Here is a 25,493-nt window from a genome sequence, read left to right as displayed (position 1 = left end):
TGCCTTTGGGTCCTGGACATAGACAGCGTCGGTTCAAACAAAACCTGAAAATGCTTGAACAATTTAGACCATTAGCGTGTGTCCATTGGTGCAGCAGTCACGCCATCCCATTTCTCGATAACTATGTCACTTCAGAGGGAGCCGTTTCTCACAATGTTTTATACTGTCAACCTCTCCCCATTACTCGTAATCAAATTCGGTTTTATGATAATAATTATTTTGAGTAATTACCAATAGTATCCACTCCCTTTAAAGTGATGTGGTTATGGAAAATGTATCAGTTTGTATCCCCCACAATTTGAATCTGAGAAGCGTTACTAACAGTAACAACTCTCAGATTGTGTTTTCATAGGTATGGTTCCTCCTGTGTTGACATAATATTCCCTCCGGATTTGTTTGCTATGCAACTCGCCAGATTAAAACGATCAAACGGTTGAAGAATTGTATTTTTTTCCTTATAAGCGAACACAAAGATGAGCTTGCCTTTAAGCACATTTTCGGTTAAAATGCCTTTTTTAGGCTATTAATTATTTTCAAAATATCTAATTTTCAGAAATATATTATATATGTGTGAGAAATTACCTTTGTCTTAAAAAAGTACGTTGCTTTCTCACAATGTTTCATATTATCAACAGCTCTCCATTGCTCGTTACCGAGTAAGTTTTTATGATAATAATTACTTTAAGTGATTACCAATAGTGTTCGGTGCTTTTAACTTGTGTATAAATCATTTCTTGTGCAGCTCATGTTATTTCATATTCAAAGTTCTGTCGTCTGGGGTGGTGGGTTTTAGGTCACGTATTTCAAGGGTGGCCATTTGCATATCGTTGCCACCATTTTGCCGCTGCTCCTGCCATTGAAAACACATTAACGCCTCCCTGCACACCCCAACGCTATAGCCACAACCCCCCGTTCGATAACACTTATGGTCGGGCATGAATTCAAAGCCCATTTGTCGTATTCCCGCGTGTTCTCGAGAGAGTTCGAGTGGGTGTTTTGAATGGGCCAATGTCCGCATTCCGATCGTGTGGATCACATGGTAGCGGTTTTCTTCAGGGAGTCAAGATGAGTTTGGGTTTTGTGTTTAGAGCTCTATGTCAACTTGATGAGACGTGATCTCGATAAGGAGGGCCAAAGCACGGAAATTTGCTAAGCATGACATGTTTGCCTTCATAAAAACAGGATTTTCAACCAAATTTCCATGTGGTTTTCAGGATAAGCAAACAACAGCTGAATACAAGTAACAGACAATATGCATCAAATGGAAATTTTGTTGGTAATCCTGTTGTTCCCAAGGAAGAAATTTCATGCTAAGCAAATTTGTGTGCTTAGCAGCTCTATGAAAATGGGCCCTGGTGTGGTAGGAGATTATGTCCCCAATACAGCGAACTGTGTACAAATTACTTATGATAGCTCCCTCTTTTGAATCTTCCTCCTCCGGCCCATGTTTATTTTCCATATAGCGGACAGAATGCCCCAGGACACTGGGATCATTATTGCTGTAACAAAATAAATGGGGCATTGTTTCCATCCAGGGGTGGTAACGATTAATTGCTGAAAGTGATGTTTGAAGCTTTATCCCTTTTTATACGATAACGTCAACCTCGGATCCTTGTTTTTGACCATGATGTAGAAGGACGTTGGTCAAACTCGAAGACTTCTTTCACACTGTGCAGAAACCAACGTCCCGCGACCCGTGTCTCAGAACCTTTGTCTATTGGGAGGAGGGTGTTAACGGTCAACCTTGACAATGGACCCTTGTTTATTTTCCTCGTGTGAAAAGGCCTTTTGCATGATTTGAAGGATAAGAAATAAACTAGTTATAATTGTCAACTTACGGGTACAACTATGTAATAAATCTATTTTGTGTTAGTGTTGGCTCAGAAAAGAGCCGTTATGGTCTCAACGTTTCGTACAGTAAACTCTGCTCGTCAAAAACGGGGAATCGAACCCACAACCTCCCTGTGTCTTGAACAATGCGATGCGTCTGATGCCCAAGATGCATCTGATGCCCGATTTAACAAAGCTGTTTGGCTGAAAATACTGCTTGACTGTTTGTTTGGAAAAGAAGAGTGAAATCATACATGTAGCCTACAGAGACATTTTGTGGATAGGGAAGACAGTGTAGCCACGAAGACAGTTCTGATTGATATTTTCCCAGGACATGGATGCATCAAACAACTTTGTTAGTGTATGTAAAGCCCTTGAGACAAACAGAAAAAGTAAAACCGGTACGTACTCAAATCGTTCAGATATATGTAATAAACACATCAACAAAAGAAAGTCCCCCCCTAAACAATTCGCCATAACATCGTAAGGTAAAACATTTTACCAATACAACTAATTAAGAAATAATTCTATGACATGTTTCCTAAGTGTTGTGTGAAAATGAAACATGTCCATGAATTCATGGCTGAATGAGCTCAAATGGAAGACAAAAACTGCTCTTCTCAAAAGTCACAAAGGTTGTCAAATATACAGGTTAGTAACGCCTGTATCCACCACGCCTGCCCATGACCGCCTGGCACCGTCATGGTGTTGGTCAGTCTGGTGACATGCTGCCGCTGTGGGATGGCATTCCACTGAACTTGTAGAAGATGGGACAGGTGAGCCAGGTTGCTGTTGGCGTTGATGTGGGAATATGCAGATCGCTTCAGCTGGTCCCACAGGGATGGGTTTGAGGTTGGGGGAACTTGCCGGCCACACCATTCGCTCGATGCCTTCACCAGCCAGCAAGCAGTATCTACCCTGAACCTGAACCCCACACCATGACACTCTCACCACCATAGGTTGAACACAGCACTCTGCATGTTGCTCTCCAACTCGACACCCATCTCAACACCCGTCTCCGACCGTCAATATGACGCAGGCAACTTCTCGTCTCATCTCGATCGGTGAACAACACAACGCAATCTTTGTGACTTTTGAGAATGGCAGTTTTTGTCTTCCATTTGAGCTCATTCAGCCATGAATTCATGGACATGTTTCATTTTTACACAACACTTAGGAAACATGTCATAGAACTATTTCTTAATTAGTTGTATTGGTAAAATGTTTAACCTTACGATGTTATGACGAATTGTTTAGGGGGACTTACTTTAGTTAAAGGCAGTGGACACTATTGGCAATTACTCAAAATAATTATTAGTATAAAACCTTACTTGGTAGCAAGTAATGGGGAGAGGTTGATGGTATAAAAACATTGTGAGAAACGGCTCCCTCTGAAGTGACGTAGTTTTCGAGAAAGAAGTAATTTTTCCACGAATTTGATTTCGAGACCTCATGTTTAGAATTTGAGGTCCCGAAATCAAGCATCTGAAAGCACACATCTTTGTGTGACAAGGGTGTTTTTTTTCTTTCATAGTTATCTCGCAACTCCGACGACCAATCGAGCTCAAATTTTCACAGGTTGGTTATTTAATGTATATGTTGAGATACACCAAGTGAGAAGACAGGTCTTTGACAATTACCAAAGGTGTCCATTGTCTTTAAGAGTGACTACTAAACGTGTACCTTAACGTCCCTATAAATTGCGTGGTTATCGTATTTATTCTCATGAGGCAAGAGAACAATTGTTTTAAGACACTGGACACGTTGGGTAATATTGTCAAAGACCAGTCTTCTCACTTGGTGTATCTCAACATATTCATAAAATAACAAACCTGTGAACGTTTGGGTAACACCAAAAGTTATATGGTTTTACACCGTTTTAACGTGAGGTTGGGTACAGTTTTCCCGTTTAACATAATAATTCAAGGCTATTTTATCGTCTTCGCTTTTAGCGAGACAATGGAAATGACATTACTTCAGTCCAAGACACTGTTTACATCAACACAATCTTCCCCAGAAGTAAATAGAATTGGGACATACACTCGTCTAGAGTTCTATTATTAGTAAGGCTATGGGGAGTCGGCATTACTTGCTAGCGCACAGAAAACCTTGATAGACGATAATGGACTTCATGTTTGTACAGTAATTGTTTGTGTCCATATCTCAGTTATGCCTCTAGAGAATGTCTATGTCTAGATCATTGCCTGATTTTCATCCATAATTAGTTTACCTGTCTGCCTATCTACGTGAATATTCATGTACTTGTTTGTAGATCATGGTTTGAGTTTTGTTGTTTATTAAAATTGTCAAATGACTATGCTGCTGCAAGCACTATTTGTATCACATTTTTTGGTGATTTTCTTTTTGATTTGTATTTCTGTAGGGAAATTCTTTACTTTTTTGCCTTTTGGATCAACTCGTACGTAATTTATCATTGTGCTGCAAATTTGTCGTAAATAAGCCATCGAATGAAACTTTTACGGGGGGGGGGGGGGGGAGAGGGAACACAACTTTAGCCCCTTTCACTAACCCCACCGCCACCCCAGCAACCGTTCTCACTATCCCAATCGTAACTCCGGCAGTACTATTTCACAGGAATATGCACGGTCGTCTCACGGAAAAACGTTTTACCGAGGTCGAGGAGCAAATCGAGTGCATTGGGGAGAAAAGGGGAGAAGGTAGTTTTTGTTCGGAAAGGTGACTTACAGGTCGTCCTTGAAATGTGACTTACAGATCGTCCTTGAAATGTGACTTACAGATCGTCCTTGAAATGTGAGGGGGAACCATCACATATTTATGACATGTTGCTGGTTGTGTGCTGGATACAGCTGAGCTTGTTGCAGCTTCGAGACGTGCTATCGCCATGAAATATCAATGAGTAAAGTGGGTTTCTTGACTGTAAGTTTCCCTCTCGAGTCTCTGCATCTGTTTAGCCCGATAGAGCATCAAAATGTAGGGCAGGGTCATCAAGGGCAAGTGGTTAATCCATAGGGTGTGTTGGTTTTGGGTTAGGGTTACGGGGGGGGGGAGAGGGAACACAACTTTAGCCCCTTTCACTTAACCCCACCGCCACCCCAGCAACCGTTCTCACTATCCCAATCGTAACTCCCGGCAGTACTATTTCACAGGAATATGCACGGTCGTCTCACGGAAAAACGTTTTACCTAGAGGTACCCTTAGCCCAACCCCTGAGCAGGGTTAATTATTTCCTGGTATAAATTCTCGGGAACTCTTTTGTAGTGTGAAAAGATCGACCAAAAATTCCGGGAATTTTCCCGGGGAATAACTATAGTGTGAATGCTAGAGTTCAGTCGTCAGTTGGGTGTAAATAATGGAGTATGAAAAATGCTTGGGGCATGGATGAGGATGTATTCGAAGTAGTCAGTTTTGGAATAATATGGAAATAATGTGCATGTAGTAAGCTGAGTTTGGCTTGAGGCACAATGGTAAGGTATGTGTGTATCAATACATACCTCATCTTATTCTACCTCAATGGCTCAGCCAACCTTATATTCACAGTTCTGGATGTGAGTCTTACATTCACATCTCTTAATATGAGCCTTACATTCACATCTCTGAATGCGAGCCCTACATTCACATCTCTGAATGTGAGCCTTACATTCACAGATCTGAATGAGAGCCTTATAGTCACAGTTCTAACTGTGTGCCTTACATTCACAGATCTGAATGAGAGCCTTATATTCACAGCTCTGAATGTCAGGAGTGCAGATGTATCAAACATGCAGTGTGCATAACGTGACTCGAGCAAGTCAACATTGAAAGTCGAGTACTTGTCCAACTCTAGGGTTTATTTAACCGTATTTGTCTTGTTGATACTCACCGGGGTCGAGGAGCAAATCGAGTGCATTGGGGAGAAAAGGGGAGAAGGTAGTTTTTGTTCGGAAAGGTGACTTACAGATCGTCCTTGAAATGTGAGGGGGAACCATCACATATTTATGACATGTTGCTGGTTGTGTGCTGGATACAGCTGAGCTTGTTTCAGCTTCGAGACGTGCTATCGCCATGAAATATCCATGAGTAAAGTGGGTTTCTTGACTGTAAGTTTCCCTCTCGAGTCTCTGCAGTCTGTTTAGCCCGATAGAGCATCAAAATGTAGGGCAGGGTCATCAAGGGCAAGTGGTTAATCCATAGGGTGTGTTGGTTTTGCCCAAAAGTTTTTTTTTCCTGATCCCATGCCATTTCAAGAGAGGGTCGGTAGGTCTGGACAACCTACTACAACCTACTGTTGTGATAAGTTTACATTATGAAATTGTTGCTGTTTGTAGTACAAAAGTGCCAATTGAACCGTGGCCCGTGTTTGGAGGATGCTGTAAGGTGTCAGTTTTAGATGTGGTATGAAAACCCCAACCGGACCGGGGGGGGGGGGCTCATAAAACAGCTCATAAACCACTCCAACCTGAAAGGACCTGATGAATTTTGCAGGAAAATCAGACCCCATGTAAATATATATATTCGGCTAACCGTGTTGAGTGTCTTCTTGCCCCAAAATGGCTCAGAAAATGGGTTCACACGACACGTTTGACTTCAATACGCACTAGTGGTTATCAGGGCCCAATTTCATACAGCTGCTAAATAACAAACTAACTATGCTTACCAGAGTATGGTTACCACCCAAAATACCATCTCACATATACTTATATATGTGGCTGGTATCCTGCTCATTTTTGCTAAGCAATTTTTTAAGCAGTATTTTCTGCTTTAGTAGCTCTATAAAATAATTTGACCATGTAAAAAATTGTCTGTTTTGACATTCATTTGCGCCCATCAGATGTATACAGTTTTCTACTCTTGAAAGTTTTGTTTGTCTTTTCAGATTTCGTCAATCGTCCCCTTACGGGTACTGGGTTTTTGGTTTTCCTTATAATCGTCAACCGCGCGAAATAAAAGCCCATTTTCCACCAGGCTTTTCAAAACAGTTTAGTTTTACAAGTGGAATAATGCTCCAACTGTTTACTTTGCTTGTTTGGACTGGCAGGTTGAAAGCATAGATTTGACTATGCACCTCCGGCAACGTACGGGTGAAGACGGATAGGGGCTATCGGCGCTCTTTCCCCGTGCAACGCGCCCCTCTCTCTGCCCCTCCGTACCTGACGCGATTTGTTGTTTAGTACATCAAACAAATTGCCACTGTCGTAGTGCTGCTCAATGGGAATGTTGTTCTTCTCAATCGATTCGATAAAGGGAATCATTGAAGGAGAACAAATCAGGAATGTTTTTGAGGATTTTAATTCTATAATTAGAACAACAAATTGCCCCGTTCATGTTTTTTGTTTGGACGATCTTCCCGTCAAGGGAACTCAGCAAACAACCAATCTCTCGCATAAAAACATTGTCTATCGGTAATGTTTGTGATTTAAGAATTGCTCAAAATCAAAGAATTGTGATTCATTAACTAATTGAAAATACGTTAAAGACACCGGACACTATTGGTAATTGTCAAAGACACAGTCTTTACAGTTGGTGTATCTCAACATATGCATAAAATAACAAACAAGTGACAATTTGAGTTCAACTGGTCGTCGAAAAAGCGAGACAATAATAAAAGAAAAAATACCCTTGTCACACGACGTTGTGTGCTTTCAGATGGTTGATTTCGAGACCTCAAATTCTAAATCTGAGGTCTCGAAATCAAATTCGTGGAAAATTACTTCTTTCTCAAAAACTACGTCACTTCAGAGGGAGCTGTTTCTCACAATGTTTATACTATCAACCTCTCTCCATTACTCGTAATCAAGACAGGTTTTATGATAATAATTATTTTGAGTAATTACCAATAGTGTCCACTGCCTTTAAAAATGACCAACATCAGAGTTGACAAATTGGCTGGAAATCTGTTTGGAGCCACAATAGCATAAGGATGTTGAGTAACTATAAACAAAATATGCGGTAGTAAATAGTTTGTCAACCATCCAATATATAACTTCTTCAAGTGTGAACTTAATTTAGAGAATCAAAAATAACTCAGCTTTATATTCCATTGATAATTTTATTTCATTCGTTTCCGTTAATAGAATTACATATAATGTTTACTTTATACTTTAATCATACATTACCTTCAAATGTGAATAGGGTATATAAACCTTGTATAATAAGTGCTGTGCGACATAAACTAATAATGACTCTAATAATGACTCTAATAATGACTCTAATAATGACTCTAATAATGACTCTAATAATGACTCTAATAATGCCTCTAATAATGGCAACAGGTAACTCATAAAAATATCAAAATAAATTTCACTAGAATATTTTACATAGACCTACAACAATATTTTACATTTGTATTTTTTGTTGAAAATTCAAATATATAAGTCTACTGTACAAAAGCAACGGGGTTTCCTGATAATATTAGCCGTATACAAGAAGAACCCCATGATGCACCCAATTTAAAACACACCAAATAAATTGGTCAATTTGACATAGAATCCAAGCTTAAAGGAACCGTGGCCTTGGATCGGTCGAGTTGGTCTTTGAAAAGCGTTTGTAACCGTTTGTTATAAAATGCACACGGGTAGAAAGATGTTGTAAAAGTAGAATATAATGATCCACACAAACATGCTTAGAAATTGCACGGTGTCCTTTTATCTCGTCGACTAACACGGTCGGCCATTTATGGGACTCAATTTTTTGACTCCCATAAATGGCCGACCGTGTTAGTTCGCAAAGTAAAAGGAAAACCACGCAATTTCGAGGCAAATTTGTGTGGATCATTGTATTCCGCCTTTCCAACCATATGCATGTTATAGACCAACTCGTCCGATTCAAGGCAACATGTTCCTTTAACTCCCATTTTTAACCATCAGTTTCCGGGTCAGCGTGGCCAACGAGACCCGGAAACCGGGTCAATATTCTGGGTGTAGTCTAGAAGGTATGGTACCAGTGTAGGAGGGTTGTAATGTACCGCTTACGTAATGATTGTGACCTGATGAACAATGATTAACCTCATACCAAATTTCATACATAAGCAGATATGTTGTTTCTTCATTATTGTCTTGCAACTTCGATGACCAATTGAGTCAAAATTCTCACAAATGTGTAATTTTATACATTATGATGGGATACACCAAGTAAGAATACATGTCTTTGACAAAAACAAAATGTGTCTTACAGTTTGATCTCAACTTTTTCTTAAGATATCCGATTACATGAATCAAAAATGCATGAAAATACTTGTATGGTATATTTACAACATGTTTATTAAACGGTGACTATATTATACAAAATGGTGTGTGACAATAAAATGAGGGATATACGAGGTTAAACTATATCTGTGACGTCACTCTATTGGTGAAATGTAGAATTTTTTTACGAATCTACACTTAACTGTAGATTCGTTACCAATCTTTTTTTGGAGTATATTCGTTACCAATCTACATCTGAGTGTATAAACTATAAAGTGAAAGTTCAACTTTCAAAGTTACTCTTTACCAAACTATAAACATGATGTGAAAAACTCAGCTGAAAACATGTTATATTTCAGTTTCCAAAAACAGTTTGCAAATAAATATTTACTTTAGTAAAAACTTACTTTTAAAACCAAACACTGTACTCAACATTGTTGCAAGCACTATTAATAATATGCTTGTAAAATTTTCATAATAGTTGTTGTTGTGTCAAAACGTCGTTTGACAATTTACAAAGATTTTGGGAAATAATTAAAGTCAGAGAATAGACTCTAAAGTGTAGATTCGTGGATAGAATGTACTCGCCTTTGGCTCGTACATTCTATGCACGAATCTACACTTTCTCGACCATTCTTCTTAACGTATCGAAATTTGCCTTGTACCTTGATTGACTTATATGTCTAAATTGGAAATACAAATCGAAAGTCAATGGGTATTTAAAATACAGGCTAAACCTTCGTCTCACTTCTACCACACAAATCTCTATTTATAACACTACGGTATATATGACACAGTTGAACAAACTCGTTTAAATCAATATAACGGTAAAACTGAAAGTTGCAATTCCAAATTTATGTCACGAAATGTGAACAAAACAGCTGGAAATGTTTGATTAAATATTCTTCATACGGAAGTTTTTTATTTTTGTAATTGCACAATTCCAATATCCACGATATAAGACTTTATTTTATACGATTGAGAGTTGTAGAAACAGTGCCTGCACTGTAGTTCAGTTTCCGTACACTGGCTCGTTTGTAGAAATGTGACGTAACGACCTGGTTAAAGGTACTGGACACGATTGGTAATTACTCAAAATAATTGTTAGCCAAAACCTAATTGGTAACGAGTAATGGAGAGCTACTATAGTTTAAAGGCAGTGGACACTTTTTGTAATTACTCACAACAATTTTTAGCATAAAACCTTTCTTGAATACGAGTAATGGGGAGAGGTTGATTGTATAAAACATTGTGAGAAACGGCTCCCTCTGAAGTGCCATAGTTTTCGAGAAAGAAGTAATTTTCCACGAATTTGATTTCGAGACAGTATTGCGTCCAACATCAAAATGGCTCATGGTCTAGCGAGACTGCAAAGGAACTGACTCTCAAATTGAAGGAAATGGTAGACGCGAATTGTTCTGAGTTAGGTGTTCCGCGTTGTGCAAGGGGAATATAAGCATTGGATGAGGTCACTCTAAGAATACACTGTTGGGATTTGGGTGTATACACCAACAACACTAACAGTGTCATGGTATTGTGTCCGTTGTGCCATACCTCAAGATCACTTGGTGTACATCGAATAAACTCAGTTTGAATAAAATCAGTCGAATATTGTCTTATACACTGCAGCCAACTCGAAGTAGAAAACCGTGATTGTTAAGAGTTTAAAACAATCTCTATAGGCAATGGTAAACTTGCATTTCTCGCCTGGTCTTTTGGGTTTCGCTATTTTTGTGAAATCGGCTTTCGCCCGTGCTATTAGTAGTCATTGAAATGCTTTTACCATACTTGTGTTTTTTCGATTTGTCTGGAAGACACCAACAGAATATTTGTCTGGCGTAGTATCTATGCGACGAGCTGACTGTGAACAAAATAATTGGATTAATTACTGGATTAATCCGTAATAATATTGTTGCCATATTGTGTAACACATTGAACCAAGTGTGCAACTTAAAACAACAGCATTCAAAATAAATATGGACAACATTGTGGCGTAGTAGTTCAGTTATGTAATACGTGCTCCACGTTGCCACAAATACAATAACGATTATGATAACAGCAACGGCTAGACGCACTCGCTGGTGTCGCTGCCGCGAGGACACTTTCGAATTCCCCGCTCCGCTCGCTAAAAGATCGTTCCTTTTAAGCAGACTTCTCGCCATACAGCAATAGCTGAATACTATGATGCACGTTGGTGCCACTAGGTACAACGCTGCCGAGCTGTATACATACGGCGCGAAGTTGTCATGAAATGAACTCACATAGCAATCATATGTGCTATTGATGTGTTCAGCCATGATCAAGTTAGGGGAAGAGACAGCAAATGCACCCATCCAGATTATAGCTATACCTGAGATCACTGCGCATAACCTCTGCCGTCCGCTTCGAACACTCCTAAATGCTAAAGGTTTCGATACCGCTAAATAACGATCAACGCTCAATGCTGTCAGCGTAAGAATGGAAACGCCCATAAACACTAACTTGAAATACTCAAATACCTTGCAGGCGAGGTCGCTCCGGATAAAGGCATAGTTCTTGCGATCTTCGCCCAAATTGGCTACGATCTGGCCGGGTATATACAAAAGTAAAAAACCCGTGTCCACAACGGTTAGGTTTGCGATGAGATAGTTTGGAACCGAGTGCATTTTTTTGAAGATGATCGTAAGGAGGCAAAAGTTACCTATAATCCCGATGATCAGAAAGATCACATCGCGGACTATAGGCCCAGCGTTGACAACTTCAGGTTCATCTCCACCATAGCAATGACTGAAATCTGTACAATTATTGGCGTCTATGCCGTCCATACAATCAACCATAGTGAATTTGTTTGAGTGTACTTGCTATGACCAACAGCTAAATGGAAACACTATAATACTTGGTTTGCGGTAACACCATGTGTGTTTCTGCTTGCCAGGTAGATTTTGTTCTTAAGAGAACTGTCTTGCTTTATATTCTACTCCAGCGGAGTAGACTTCTTTTGGAGACTTCTTAGTTCTGAAAAGAAGTGTCCTGCTTTTAAACTACTACCTGAGCGTAAGGTATGAACACCGACCGGGTCTATATAGCTTATAGAGGATCGTTATTAACTACACTACCACCGAGTGAATTCTTATTAGTCTCAACGTTTCGACAAGCTTGCTCTGGTCATCGTCAGGGGAACAATTTGAAAAGGATGGATTTAACAGAGAACAATAAATTTACCCTCAATTTACAGAAATGGTGTTCGTTAAGAGCGTGTCCACACATGTGGTTCAAACCCCAATCAGACGGTCCTTGTTTGTAGTGTCGTGTTTGGTGTTTGCAAATCCCAAAATATTTATCAATATTACCCAGTTATTATTTTAACATTTATTAGTCGTTGTGTACTTTGCGGATGTTCTAAGGCCAGCCCCACATTTGAAAGAGCTGCTTAAGCACAAAAAGTAGCTCAGCACAATAAAATGTCACTTACTAGAATATGGTTACTAGCCAAACTACTCATGTATACAAGTTGTGATTGATATCCTGCTCAGTTCTGCTTAGCAGGCAATTGTTAAGCAATATGCTCTGCTTGATCAGGTCTATGAAATTTGGCACTGGTGCTGTGTTGAAGGAATGTGCCAGTTCAGCTCACTTCTGCTTAGCAGACAATTGTTAAGCAATAGTGTTCTGCTGAAGTTGCTCTATGAAATTGGGAACTGGTGCTGTGTTGAAGGAACATCTATGTGCCAGTTCAGCTCAGTTGTGCTTAGCAGACAATTGTTAAGCAACAATGTTTGCTTAACCAGCTCTATGAAATTGGGCACTGGTGCTGCGTTGTGGCGTTGAGTTGAAACAAAGCAGCCAGAAAACACCAGTTGTCTCAAACGTCAGCACACTCTATCAGGAACTAAACAGGATCGTCCTGTTTATCCAGGAAAGAAAGTTTCTGTTAAGTAAAGCGTTTAAAGAGAAAACAGTCATATAAGTGGAGCCCTCTCTAAAGGAACATAACAGAATTGGTTTTGCTAACAAAACAGTTGCTGGCACAGTGTAAGCACTTTATGTAATCCACCAAATACATAAACTTACAAACCTGTAGAAGTTTGAGTTTGACCGGGCATCTGGGTCACGAGAGAATATTGTAAAACCGATTACACATTTTGCATGACATTTGTGCAAAAACAAAAAAAATATAGTATTAACTGCTCAGTGAGCGATAAACTACAAACGCGAAATAAGTTTGATTTGTTTCCTTATCAAATATGACATTTTAGACAGAAATATACATTATTAGAAGGTGTAAGTTTTATGTAAATCTGTGATCTTCACGAATCGTTTTCTTACCAATTCTGTAATGTTCCTTTAAGATCAGATAAACTTTATTTTGCCCTGTTATTACCAATCCTAGAAATTTCTTCAAGTTTGAATATTAAATCCAATTGTTCATTTCAGGTGCTTGAAACCAAAGGACCCGATTCCCAAATTGATCGAAATGATATGTGCAACGATCCGAGGTGCGTTCCACGTTGTGCAAGGGGACTATTAGGTAAGTGAACTGTGTGGTTTGAGTTTATCAGATACACTTTTCCAAACATCTAACCGGTGCTAAAGCATTGTGTCCACCATATTTAAATAAAACATGGCTTATTGCAATCACTTGATGTACACACATTGTAAATCACAATTTTAATAGTAAACTGAAGAGTCAAATTGTCTTACTCATTGCAGCTAACTCGAAATAGAAAACCGTGATTGTTAAGTGTTTAGAACAATTTGCTTAAGGCAATGTTAAACTTGCATTTCTCGCCTCGTCATGTGGGTTTCGCTAATTTTGTGAAACCGGCTTTCGCTCGTCTTTCTAGTAGTCAAAGGAATGCTTTTGCCATATTTTTGTTTTTTCGATTTGTCTGGAAGGCACCAACAGAATATTTGTCTGGCGTAGTATCTATGCGACGAGTGGACTGTGAACACAATTATTGGATTAATTACCGGATTAATCCGTAATAATATTGTTGCCATATTGTGTAACACCTCGAACCAAGTGTGCAACGCAGGACAACCGCATTTCCAATAAACATGGAGACTATAGTGGCGTAGGAATTTAGTTATATAATACGTGCTCCACGTTGCCACAAACAGAATGATTGTGATGATTACGGCAACGGCTAAACGCACTCGCTGGTGTCGCTGCCGCGAGGACGCTCTCGAATTCCCCGCTCCGCTCGCTAAAAGATCGTTCCTTTTAAGCAGATTTCTCGCCATACAGCAGTAGCTGAATACTATGATACACGTTGGTGCCACTAAGTACAACGCTGCCGACCTGTGTGCATTATACCCGGATCTACTAGTTGAACTCACATAGCAACCATATGTTATATTGCTGTGTTCAGCCACGATCCAACCAGGGGTAGAGACAGCAAATGCACCTATCTAGATTATAGCTATACCTTATATCACAGCGCGCCGTCCGCTTCGCACACTCCTGCGTGCTATTCGTTCGCAGACCCCATCCACACTTCTGTGGGGGGGGGGGGGGTACAATGATCCACACAAACATGCCTCGAAATTGCACGGTGTCCTTTTATCTCGTCGACTTACACGGTCGGCCATTTATGGGACTCAAATTTTATAACAACCGCATTTTATAACATATGGTTACAAACGCTTCTTATAGACCAACTCGTCCGATCCAACGCAACGTGTTCCTTTAACTCCCATTTTTAACCATCAGTTTCCGGGTCACCGTGGCAAACGAGACCCGGAAACCGGGTCAATTCTCACAAATGTGTAAGTTTATACATATGTTGGGAGACACCAAGTGAGAATACAGGTCTTTGACAATAACAAAATGTGTCCAGTGTCTTATAGTTTGATCTCAACTTTTTCTTAAGATATCCGATTACATGAATCAAAAATGCATGAAAATACTTGTATATTATTTTTTATTTTAATTCTTCGGACAAGCAAAACAATAAAACAAGCACAGGCCGTCCAGGGAAGGGCAAAAGTCAAAAAGCTGTCATCAAAAAAGATGTGCCCTCCCAGACCTAGCTCATAAAAAATACACATTTATATACTATACATATAGAAGAGTTTGCGGTAACACCATGTAATAATCTCTAAATGAGTTGGGGTGGTTCTGAAAAGCATTCTCCAGAAGACGATCAGAGCATACTGATCGAAACGTCGAGCTAAACCAACGGTTCTTTTCAGAACCACCTCAACTCATTTAATGATTATTACATGGTGTTACCGCAAACTCTTCTATATCTTATCTCCACCATGCAAAGTTTCAAATCCTACTTATATACTATACATTAAACATTCTAAAATTGCAGTAAAAATTTAAGCAAAAGATGGCAAATAAAAAGCAATAACACAAACGATATACACAAGGTACTTGTTCAAAATGTCCACAGATTCACACCAAACCTACAGGGCTACTATACATTAAACATTCTAAAACTACAATACAAATTTAAGCAAAAGATGGCAAGTAAAAAGCAATAACACAAACGATATACACAAGGTACTTGTTCAAAATGTCCACAGATTCACACCAAACCTACAGGGCTACTATACATTAAACATTCTAAAACTACAATACAAATTTAAGCAAAAGATGGCAAGTAAAAAGCAATAACACAAACGATATACACAAGGTACTTGTTCAAAATGTCCACAGATTCACACCAAACCTACAGGGCCCGAAGACAATGACAGCCGAAAGCCTTCCCCGAAATACCACTTACCGAGGAACTGCAACCCCTGAGAAATGAGCAAAACAAGCCACAAAACATATTTCGTCTCAGCATGCAAAAACCCATCAACCAGCCCTGATATTATCCCAAAACATCCCATAACTGGCCTACACGCCAAAACTGAGACGAAAACTAACTCTGCGACATTGTCCCACCCATCCCCCCAAAACCACAGCACACCAGCAAGCAACATTCCAAGGGAAGCCCTCCACCATCACCATCCCCAAACCCCTGTAAAGTGTAAGCTCAATGTAAATCTGTGAACATTGTGTTTTCTGTTAGAAAAAAGTACATTAACCAACTAAAAAGTACATAGACCCTTAAATTATCAAGGCCAGTTGAACCAATGTATTAAAAACGTAAAACCTACCGGGCCGAACCACAATGAACTTAGTTGGCTAAATTATCTCGCAAGATGGAACGAAACGTCTGAAAGGAATGAAGAATTAAAGAGTTTCGGGTTTGTGGTTTGAGTTCAGAAGAATATAGAATATTTACAAAATGGTTATTAAACGGTGACTATATTATACAAAATGGTGTGTGACACTCAGCCTTATAGGCCAATAAAATGAGGGATATACGAGGTTAAACTATATGTGAGGTCACTCAAATGGTGAAAGTGTAGATTATTTTTACGAATCTACACTTAACTGTAGATTCGTTACGAATCTACATTTTGAGTGTATAAACTATAAAGTGAAAGTTCAACTTGAAAATGACTCTTTACCAAAATATAAACATGAAGTGAAAAACTCAGCTGAAAACATGTTATATTTCAGTTTCCAAAAACAGTTTCATATGGTGGCCCTGAAGGGACATTGAACATGTATATTTACGTGAATATTCTCGTCAATATTCATGGATTTTTCCCTAAATCGCAAATATTCACGTCGATATTCACGTAGATATCTGCGATTTGTGACCAAACGCAAATATTTACGTAAATATTTACGTAAATATAAACATTTACTTTTAGTTAAACAAACTTTTAAACTAAACATTGTACTCGATATTGTTGCAAGCACTATATTATACGCTTTAAATTTTGGCAAAATAGTTATAAATGTGGCCAAACGTCGTTTGACAAAATTAAAAACTTCTTAAGGTATCGAGAGTTGCCTTGTACCTTGATTGACTTAGATGTCTAAATTGGAAATACAAATCGAAAGTCAATTGGTATTTATACGGCCTAAACCTTCGTCTCACTTCTACCACACAAAATCTCTATTTATAACACTACGGTATATATGACACAATTAACCAAACTCCATATTTGAATCAATATAACGGTAAAACTGAAAGTTGTAATTTCCACTTTTATGTCACGAAATGTAAACATAACAGCTGGAAATGTTTGATTAAATATTCTTCTTACTGAAGTTTTTTGTAATTGCACAATTGCAATATCCACTAATATAAGACTTTATTTTATACGATTGAACGTTGTAGAAACAATGCCTGCACTGTAGCTCAGTTTCCGTACACTGGTTCGTTTGTAGAAATGTGATTTAACGACCTAGTTAAAGGCACTGGACACTTTTTGTAATTACTCAAAATAATTGTAAGCCAAAACGTACTTGGTAACGAGTAATGGAGAGCTACTATAGTTTAAAGGCAGTGGACACTATTTGTAATTACTCAAAATAATTATTAGCCAAAACGTACTTGGTAACGAGTAATGGAGAGCTACTATAGTTTAAAGGCAGTGGACACTATTTGTAACTACTCAAAATAATTGTTGGCCAAAACGTACTTGGTAACGAGTAATGGAGAGCTACTATAGGTTAACATATTGTGAGAAATGGCTCCCTCTGAAGTAACGCGGTTTTTGAGAAGAGGTATTTTTTTACCCAAATAATAAAATACTTCAGGCCTGAAGCCTTTTTAGGCATTTTTAAGCATCTGAAAGCACATAAATTTGTGCAACAAGGGTGTTCATTCGTTCAGTATTTTCTTGCAACTTTGATGATCAATACTGAGCTCAAATTTTCACAGGTTTGATACTTTATGCATATCTTGGGATACACCAAGTGATAATACATGGGCCCAATTTCATGGCTCTGCTTACCGCCGAATTCTGCGCTTACGATGACGATTCCCCGCTTGACGTGCAAGCGCCGAATTTCTGCGCTATATAGCCTTGTAAGCGTAGAATGCCTAGTAACGTGGAGTACGCATGCGCAGAAGCCAAAATTCGCCGCTAACCCGTGAAATACGCTTGCCGTAGGCACAGAATTCCCTGCCTCCGTAAGCGCCGATTCTGTGCTTACGGTAAGCAGATCCTTGAAATTGGTCCATGGTCTTTGACAATTACCAAAGGTGTCCAGTCCCAGTGCCTTTAAATTGGTATACAATATGAATCTTTACACCATGCAATACATAAATGGTCCACTTTAGCAGCAGACGATTGGTAGCAACCCCTTGCACAACGCGCAGCGCACATATCCCGCTCGCCATTTTGGGAGTAAAAATCGTGCACAAATATACACACAGGAAGCAACCTCTTTTCAAGTGGTGTACGATCTCGCCGCGCCATTTTCTTTTTTGTTTCAAGGATGCATTGCTCGAGAGACGTACACAGAGTTAGCAGCCGATACAGCGCACTGCCCATTAAGCCTTTTGAAGTATGATGGAAACCAGAGGAGTGCATTGTTTGGTTTGATTATAGTTTCACACTATTGCGTCCAACATCAAAATGGCTCATGATCTAGCGAGACTGCAAAGGAGCTGACTCTCAAATTGATGGTAATGGTAGACGCGCATTGTTCTGAGTTTAATTCCGCGTTGTGCAAGGGGACTATAAGCATTTTGAGATTATGTGATCACTATAGGAACACACTGTTTCGGTTTGGGTGTATACACCAACAAACCTAATAGTGTCATAGTATTGTGTCCGTGTATCATACCTCAAAATCACTTGATGTACACCAAATAAATCAGTTTTAATAGTAAACTTAAAGTCAAACATTGTCTTATTCATTGCAGCCAACTCGATAGAAAACATTGATTGTTTTAAGTGTTTAAAACAAGTTCTATAGGCAATGGTAAACTTGCATTTCTCGCCTGGTCTTTTGGGTTTCGCTATTTTTGTGAAATCGGCTTTCACCCGTGCTATTAGTAGTCATGGGAATGCTTTTACCATACTTGTGTTTTTTCGATTTGTCTGGAAGACACCAACAGAATATTTGTCTGGCGTAGTATCTATGCGACGAGCTGACTGTGAACAAAATAATTGGATTAATTACCGGATTAATCCGTAATAATATTGTTGCCATATCGTGTAACACATTGAACCAAGTGTGCAACTTAAAACAACAGCATTCCCTATAAACATGGACTTCTTTGTGGCGTAGGAGTTCAGTTATGTAGTATGTGCTCCACGTTGCCACAAACACAATAACGATTATGATAACAGCAACGGCTAGACGCACTCGCTGGTGACGCTGCCGCGAGGACGCTCTCGAATTCCCCGCTCCGCTCGCTAAAAGATCGTTCCTTTTAAGCAGACTTCTCGCCATACAGCAATAGCTGAATACTATGATACACGTTGGTGCCACTAAGTACAACGCTGCCGAGCTGTATACATACAGCGCGAAGTTGTCATGAAAAGCATACACATAGCAATCATATGTGCTATTCATGTGTTCAGCCATGATCAAGTTAGGGGAAGAGACAGCAAATGCACCCATCCAGATTATAGCTATACCTGATATCACAGCGCATAACCTCTGCCGTCCGCTTCGCACACTCCTAAATGCTAAAGGCTTCGATACCGCTAAATAACGATCAACGCTCAATGCTGTCAGCGTAAGAATGGAAACGCCCATAAACACTAACTTGAAATACTCAAAAACTTTGCAGGCGAGGTCGCTCCGGATAAAGGCAAAGTTCTTGCGATCTGCGCCCAAGTTGCCTACGATCTGGCCAGATATGTACATAAGTAAAAAACCCGTGTCCACAACGGTTAGGTTGGCAATGAGATAGTTTGGAACTGAGTGCATTTTTTTGAAGATGATCGTAAGGAGGCAAAAGTTACCTATAATCCCGATGATCAGAAAGATCACATCGCGGACGATAGGCCCAGCTTTGACAACATCAGGTTCATCTCCACCATAGCAATGACTGTCATCTGTACAATTAGTGGCATCTATGCCGTCCATACAATCAACCATAGTGAATTTGTTTGAGTGTACTTGCTATGACCAACAGCTAAATGGAAACACTAGAATATTTGGTTTGCGGTAACACCATGTGTGTTTCTACTTGCAGGGTAGATTTTGTTCTTTAGAGAACTGTCTTGCTTTATATTCTACTTCGGAGTAGATTTTTGGATTGTTGGGAGACTTCTTAGTTCTGAAAAGAACTGTCTTGCTTTTAAACTACTACCTGAGCGTAAGGTATGAACATCGACCGGGTCTATAGCTTATAGAGGATCGTTATTAACTACACTACCACGGAGTGAATTCTTATTAGTCTCAACGTTTCGACTAGCTTGCTCTAGTCATCGTCAGGGGAACAATTTGAAAAGGATGGGTTTAACAGAGAACAATAAATTTACCATCAATTTACAGAAATGGTGTTCGTAAGAGTGTGTCCACACATGTGGTTCAAACCCCAATCAGACGGTCCTTGTTTGTAGTGTCGTGTTTGGTGTTTGCAAATCACAAAATATTTATCAATATTACCCAGTTATTATTTTAACAATTATTAGTCGTTGGGTACTTTGCGGATGTTCTAAGGCCAGCCGCACATTTCAAAGAGCTGCTTAAGCACAACAAAGTAGCTCAGCACAATAAAATGTCACTTACTAGAATATGGTTACCATGCACAAGTTGTGATTGATATCCTGCTTAGTTCTGCTTAGCAGACAATTGTTAAGCAAGATGCTCAGCTAAGGCAGCTCTATGAAATTCTGCACTGGTGCTGTGTTGAAGGAGCAGCTATGTGACTGCTCTGTTCAGTTGTGCTTAGCAGACAATTGTTAAGCAATAATGTTTTGCTTAAGCAGCTCTATGAAATTGGGCACTGGTACTGTGTTGAAGGAACATCTATGTGACTGCTCTGTTCAGTTCTGCTTAGCAGACAATTGTTAAGCAATAATGTTTTGCTTAAGCAGCTCTATGAAATTCGGCACTGGTGCTGTGTTAAATGAACATCTATGTGGCGATGAGTAGAGATTTAAAAAAAAACAGCCAGAAAAACAGCGGTTGTCTCTATACCTTCAGTACGCACTGTCACAGACGAAACAGGGTCGCCTTGTTCATCCAGAAAAGAGTTTCTGTTGAAGAGAAAAAAGTCATAAGTAGTGAAAGGGTTTTAAGCGAATTTTATTCGAAAGGATGATCGGGGACGATACTTCGCATTTTGAGAACTATTTAACCTACAATGTCTGTAAAAGGACGTTAACATTTCTTAGTTACTTTGGTATGTTAAAGGCAGTGGACACTATTGGTAATTGTCAAAGACTAGCCTTCACAGTTGGTGTATCTCAACATATGCATAAAATAACAAACCTGTGAAAATTTGAGCTCAATCGGTCGTCGAAGTTGCGAGATAATAATGAAAGAAAAAAACACCCTTGTCACACGAAGTCGTGTGCTTTCAGATGCTTGATTTCGAGACTTCAAATTCTAAATCTGAGGTCTTGAAATCAAATTCGTGGAAAATTACTTCTTTCTCAAAAACTACATTACTTCAGAGGGAGCCGTTTCTCACAATGTTTTATACTATCAACCTCTCCCCATTACTCGTTACCAAGTGAGGTTTTATGCTGATAATTATTTTGAGTAATAACCAATAGTGTCCACTGCCTTTAACATGTTCTTGTAAACCACTCATACATGGTACACGTTTCTATAGCACATGATTTGAATTTCAATCTGGAAGCTCATTGATTATAAATTTCATAACAGACCCTCTGGAGAGTATAGTACAGTCAGATATACTGCATTTGTTTTTTGTTTTTTGAATGTAGCAATCAAAATTACACACAGGCCCAATTTCATTTGAAAGGCATGAAAAACAGTGCAATCCACACTGCACGTTTTAACCTGAAGTTAGAGATAAAAAGTAACTACAAATACTGAATAGTAAACTTGCGGGTACAACCATGTATAATATATCTTTTGTGGGAGTGCTGGCTCTGAAAAGAGCCCATGTGGTCTCGACGTTTCGATCACTACACTCTGCTCGTCTTCAGGAGAAACGAGATACTTGTAATTTTGTTTTCCATTTCATAAGAACTCTGGAAAATGCATGGATTAAAAAAAAAGTGAAGTTGACCTTCGAGCCCCTCTTTAATATCGGACATATAATATTTTGCACTGTTGTTACCAAAACAAGAACTTTCTTGAAGTTTTTATATTAAATCCAATTTTTCATTTCAGGTGCTTGAAAGCAAAGGATTTCTAAACATGTAGTGGAGGAACCAACATTCCGTCAGCTGCCTCCGGATAGATGGTGACTATTAAACACAATTCACGTGGAATGCAGGTAGGAGCTGCACATGCAATTCACAATGCGTACTTGAACATTGTATTAAAGAGACACGTTGCCTTGGATAGGGCGGGTTGGTCTATGAAAAGTGTTTAAAACCGTTATGAAATGCATATGGTAGGAAAGATGTTTTAAAGGTAAAATAATGATCCACACAAACAAATTACTCAAAATTGCGTTGTTTTCCTTTCATTTTGCGAACTAACACGGTCGGCCATTTTGTGAAATGGCGTGCCGTGTTGGTTCACGACGTGTTAAGGAAAACCACGCAATTTTGAGGCGTTTTGTGTGGATCACTGTACTCTACTTTTAAAACATCTTTCTAACCACATGCACTTCATAATGAACTGTTTTCAAACGCTTTTCATAGACCAACTCGCCATATCCAAGGCAACATGTCCCTTTAAGGTCATGGATCGATTTCACAAAGAGTTAAGACTATTCCCAACTTAGGACTATAATAGGTTATGGTTAGTCCTAAGTTAGGACAAGGAGTAACTCGTGCTGATTTGAGTTAAAACTCTTTGTGAAATCAACCACATGCCTTGAATTACACGCCATGGCCTCCGTTGCCCCTGGTCTTGGCCTTGGTGCCTCTTCAAAGGTTTCCCATTGACTTTAAGATTTTCCAACGCCCTTTGCAAAACGAAAAAATTGCCTTGCCCTTTCAAAGATGAAACTCCAGGCATGTAAGGTTCAATTCCAAAGTGAGACTTGAGCCGGGGTGTAACTCGTCCTATCCTAAAGGCCTGGTCACACAGGTCCCCCATCCTAAAGGCCCGGTCACACAGGCCCCCCCTCCTAAAGGCCCGGTCACACAGGCCCCCCCCCCCCCGTCCTGAAGGCCCGGGCACACAGGCCCCCCCGTCCTAAAGACCCGGTCACACCCCCCCCCCCGTTCTAAAGGCCCGGTCACACAGGCCCCCGTCCTAAAGGCCCGGGCACGCAGGCCCCGGTAACGAGAACGAAAACGAGGACGATAGAAATGCACGCGCCCTCGATTGGTTGAATTGCTCCACGCAGAATATACGCGCTTATCCAACCAATCGAGGGCGTGCATTTTTAATCGTTCTCGTTTTCGTTCTCGTTATCGGGGCCTGTGTGACCGTGCCTTTAGGATTGGTTCAATCACGGATAACTCGTCCTAAGAATTAATCCCAAGTTAGGAAGAGATTGGTGAAATCGACGGCAGTGCCTTTAAACATTATAGGAGTACACTGCCTTGGATCGGACGAGTTGGTCTAATAAAAGCGTTTGAAACCGTTTGTTATGAAATGTATATGGTTAGAAATATATTGTAAAAGTAGAATATAATGATCCACACAAGTATCACTCGAAATTGCACGGTTTTTCTTTTACGTCGCGAACTAATACGGTCGGCCATTATGGGAGTCAATTGACTCCCATAAATGGCCGACCGTGTTAGTCGACAGGGTAAACAGAAAACCACGCAATCTCGAGGCATATTTGTGTAGATCATTGTATTATACTTTTACAATATCTTTCTAACCATATACATTTTACAACAAACGGTTGCAGAACGCTTTTCAAAGACCAACTCGACCGATCCAAGGCAACGTGTTCCTTTAATACCTACCTTCTATAAATTGATTTGCTCACTCGCTACAAAGTAGAAGCTTTTGGTGTGGACAGTAACCTTACAGATGGAAATGAAGTTGTGAAACTAAATGTCAATCTGAAAAAGAAAAAAAAGAAAACACGTTTAAAATATCAAGTTTTAAACCACAAGTGAAACTGAAACAGACTTGGTGTATTTTTGTTCAGCCCCAAGTTATTTGATGGGGGTTAACGTTTTGTATTTCATTTGGTCATCGAAGTTGCAAGACAAAAAACCCTTGTTGCAGAAATGTTGTGTGCTTTCAGATTTCTAAAAAGGCTTCAGGCCTGAAGTCTTTTAATATTTGAGTGAGAAATTACACCTTTCTAAACAACTACGTTACTTCAGATAACGCTATGTGCAATCCATCTAAAACCACAAGTATTAAAGGCAGTGGACACTATTGGTAATTACTCAAAATAGTTATTAGCACGAAACCTTACTTGGTAACGAGTAATGGGGAGAGGTTGGTAGTATAAAACATTGTGAGAAACGGCTTCCTCTGAAGTGGAGTAGTTTTCGAGAAAGAAGTAATTTTCCACGAATTTGATTTCGAGACCTCAAGTTTAGAACTTGAGGTCTCGAAATCAACCATCTACACGCACACAACTTCGTGTGACAAGGGTGTTTTTTCTTTCATTACTTCTCGCAACTTCGACGACCAATTGAGCTCAAATTTTCACAGGTTTGTTATTTCATGCTTATGTTCAGATACACCAAGTGAGAAGACTGGTCTTTGACAATTACCAATAGTGTCCACTGTCTTTAAGAGATACATCGAGTGACGGTGACTAGAAGCCGTTAAAACTGATTAAGTTCAAATTGTAACCCCTTCCTCGAAGGGATTGACAAAATGTTTCATTAGATTTTACATATGACACCGATTGTGTTTTATTGAGACGCTAAGAGGTTTGTCACACGTTTTCTCCCCTCGGTCAGAACCGATTCATCCGTCAAACGACTCCAGAGAATTTAACAACGTGTTCTCAATTGTCTCTTTGAGAAAATCAATTCAGCTTTTTGATAGATGGATAGGCGAGGGCAATTCCTGGATTTTGATACCCCCAAAAAATTAGTTTTCACAGTTCCTTTTTGTGTGTGTTTATAGTTTTTCACAGTTCCTTTTTGTGTGTGTTTTCCCATCAGATACGGAACATGCCGGAAACGCATGGCGGACAGTTTGAATGGACCGTGTTGGACGACACGCGCCATACCGTGAATGATGACTAGGGGACGGTCTGGTAAGTCCAGCGTTTTACGCTATTTCATTTGCTACGCTCCTCCCAAAACCCCAAGTGACGCTCACCCAAGAAGGAATTTGAGGTGTTACAAAAGAGGAGAATTAAACCTGGCCCTGCTAATTGATACATAGTGATATCAGTTTCAAACGAGTTCCAAACGGAGAGGATCGTGGAACCTCCTTTCATCAATATCATCTGTCAAAGTTTTAAAACCTTGTTACCTTTTGAGGTCTTGAACGAAGCAATCCCATTTGCCTAATGAAAAATGTTCCAAATGGGAGCTTTGAAACGTGACGCGTGGTCTCTTACGTGATGTAGTACGCATCAAAAGTGGTGTGAAAATCTACCTTCGATTCAGTCATTAAATTAGAGAGTCATTCTTACTTGCGATGCCTGGGGTGACAGGTGTGAGAGAATGAAGGGGCAGGTAATTGATTTAAAGGGA

The 25,493-nt window shown here is 39.6% G+C and overlaps 2 protein-coding genes across 5 annotated transcripts in view; one reads left to right on the top strand and one right to left on the bottom strand.

Annotated features, from left to right (window-relative positions):
* LOC139935899 (aminoacyl tRNA synthase complex-interacting multifunctional protein 1-like) overlaps nucleotides 1-25,493 on the top strand; it is a 137,525-nt gene that overhangs the window by 36,231 nt on the left and 75,801 nt on the right. Inside the window, exons 2-4 of the mRNA XM_071930523.1 lie at nucleotides 13,386-13,479; nucleotides 22,081-22,186; nucleotides 24,954-25,048. The gene's annotated coding sequence lies outside the window, so the exon portion shown is untranslated. The remainder of the gene's footprint in view (nucleotides 1-13,385; nucleotides 13,480-22,080; nucleotides 22,187-24,953; nucleotides 25,049-25,493) is intronic.
* The window catches only part of LOC139935897 (gastrin-releasing peptide receptor-like), a 57,127-nt gene continuing 40,110 nt past the window's right edge, over nucleotides 8,477-25,493 (bottom strand). The window contains exons 3-6 of one of the 4 annotated variants that reach the window (XM_071930518.1): nucleotides 23,787-23,885; nucleotides 20,914-20,972; nucleotides 16,065-16,123; nucleotides 8,477-12,879 (exon numbers count right to left, since the gene is read on the bottom strand). In XM_071930518.1, the coding sequence (XP_071786619.1) occupies nucleotides 10,649-11,788 (1,140 nt within the window). In that variant the 5' untranslated portion in view covers nucleotides 11,789-12,879; nucleotides 16,065-16,123; nucleotides 20,914-20,972; nucleotides 23,787-23,885 and the 3' untranslated portion in view covers nucleotides 8,477-10,648. Of the gene's footprint in view, nucleotides 12,880-13,390; nucleotides 20,973-23,786; nucleotides 23,886-25,493 lie in introns of those variants that run through there. The other 3 variants (XM_071930517.1, XM_071930519.1, XM_071930516.1) reach the window with 3 other exon arrangements.

This window comes from Asterias amurensis, chromosome 4 (assembly GCF_032118995.1).
Source record: "Asterias amurensis chromosome 4, ASM3211899v1".
NCBI classification, from domain to species: Eukaryota; Metazoa; Echinodermata; class Asteroidea; order Forcipulatida; family Asteriidae; genus Asterias; species Asterias amurensis.
The sequence above is the reverse complement of the archived record's forward strand: the minus strand, read 5'-3'. Positions and strand labels throughout refer to the sequence as shown.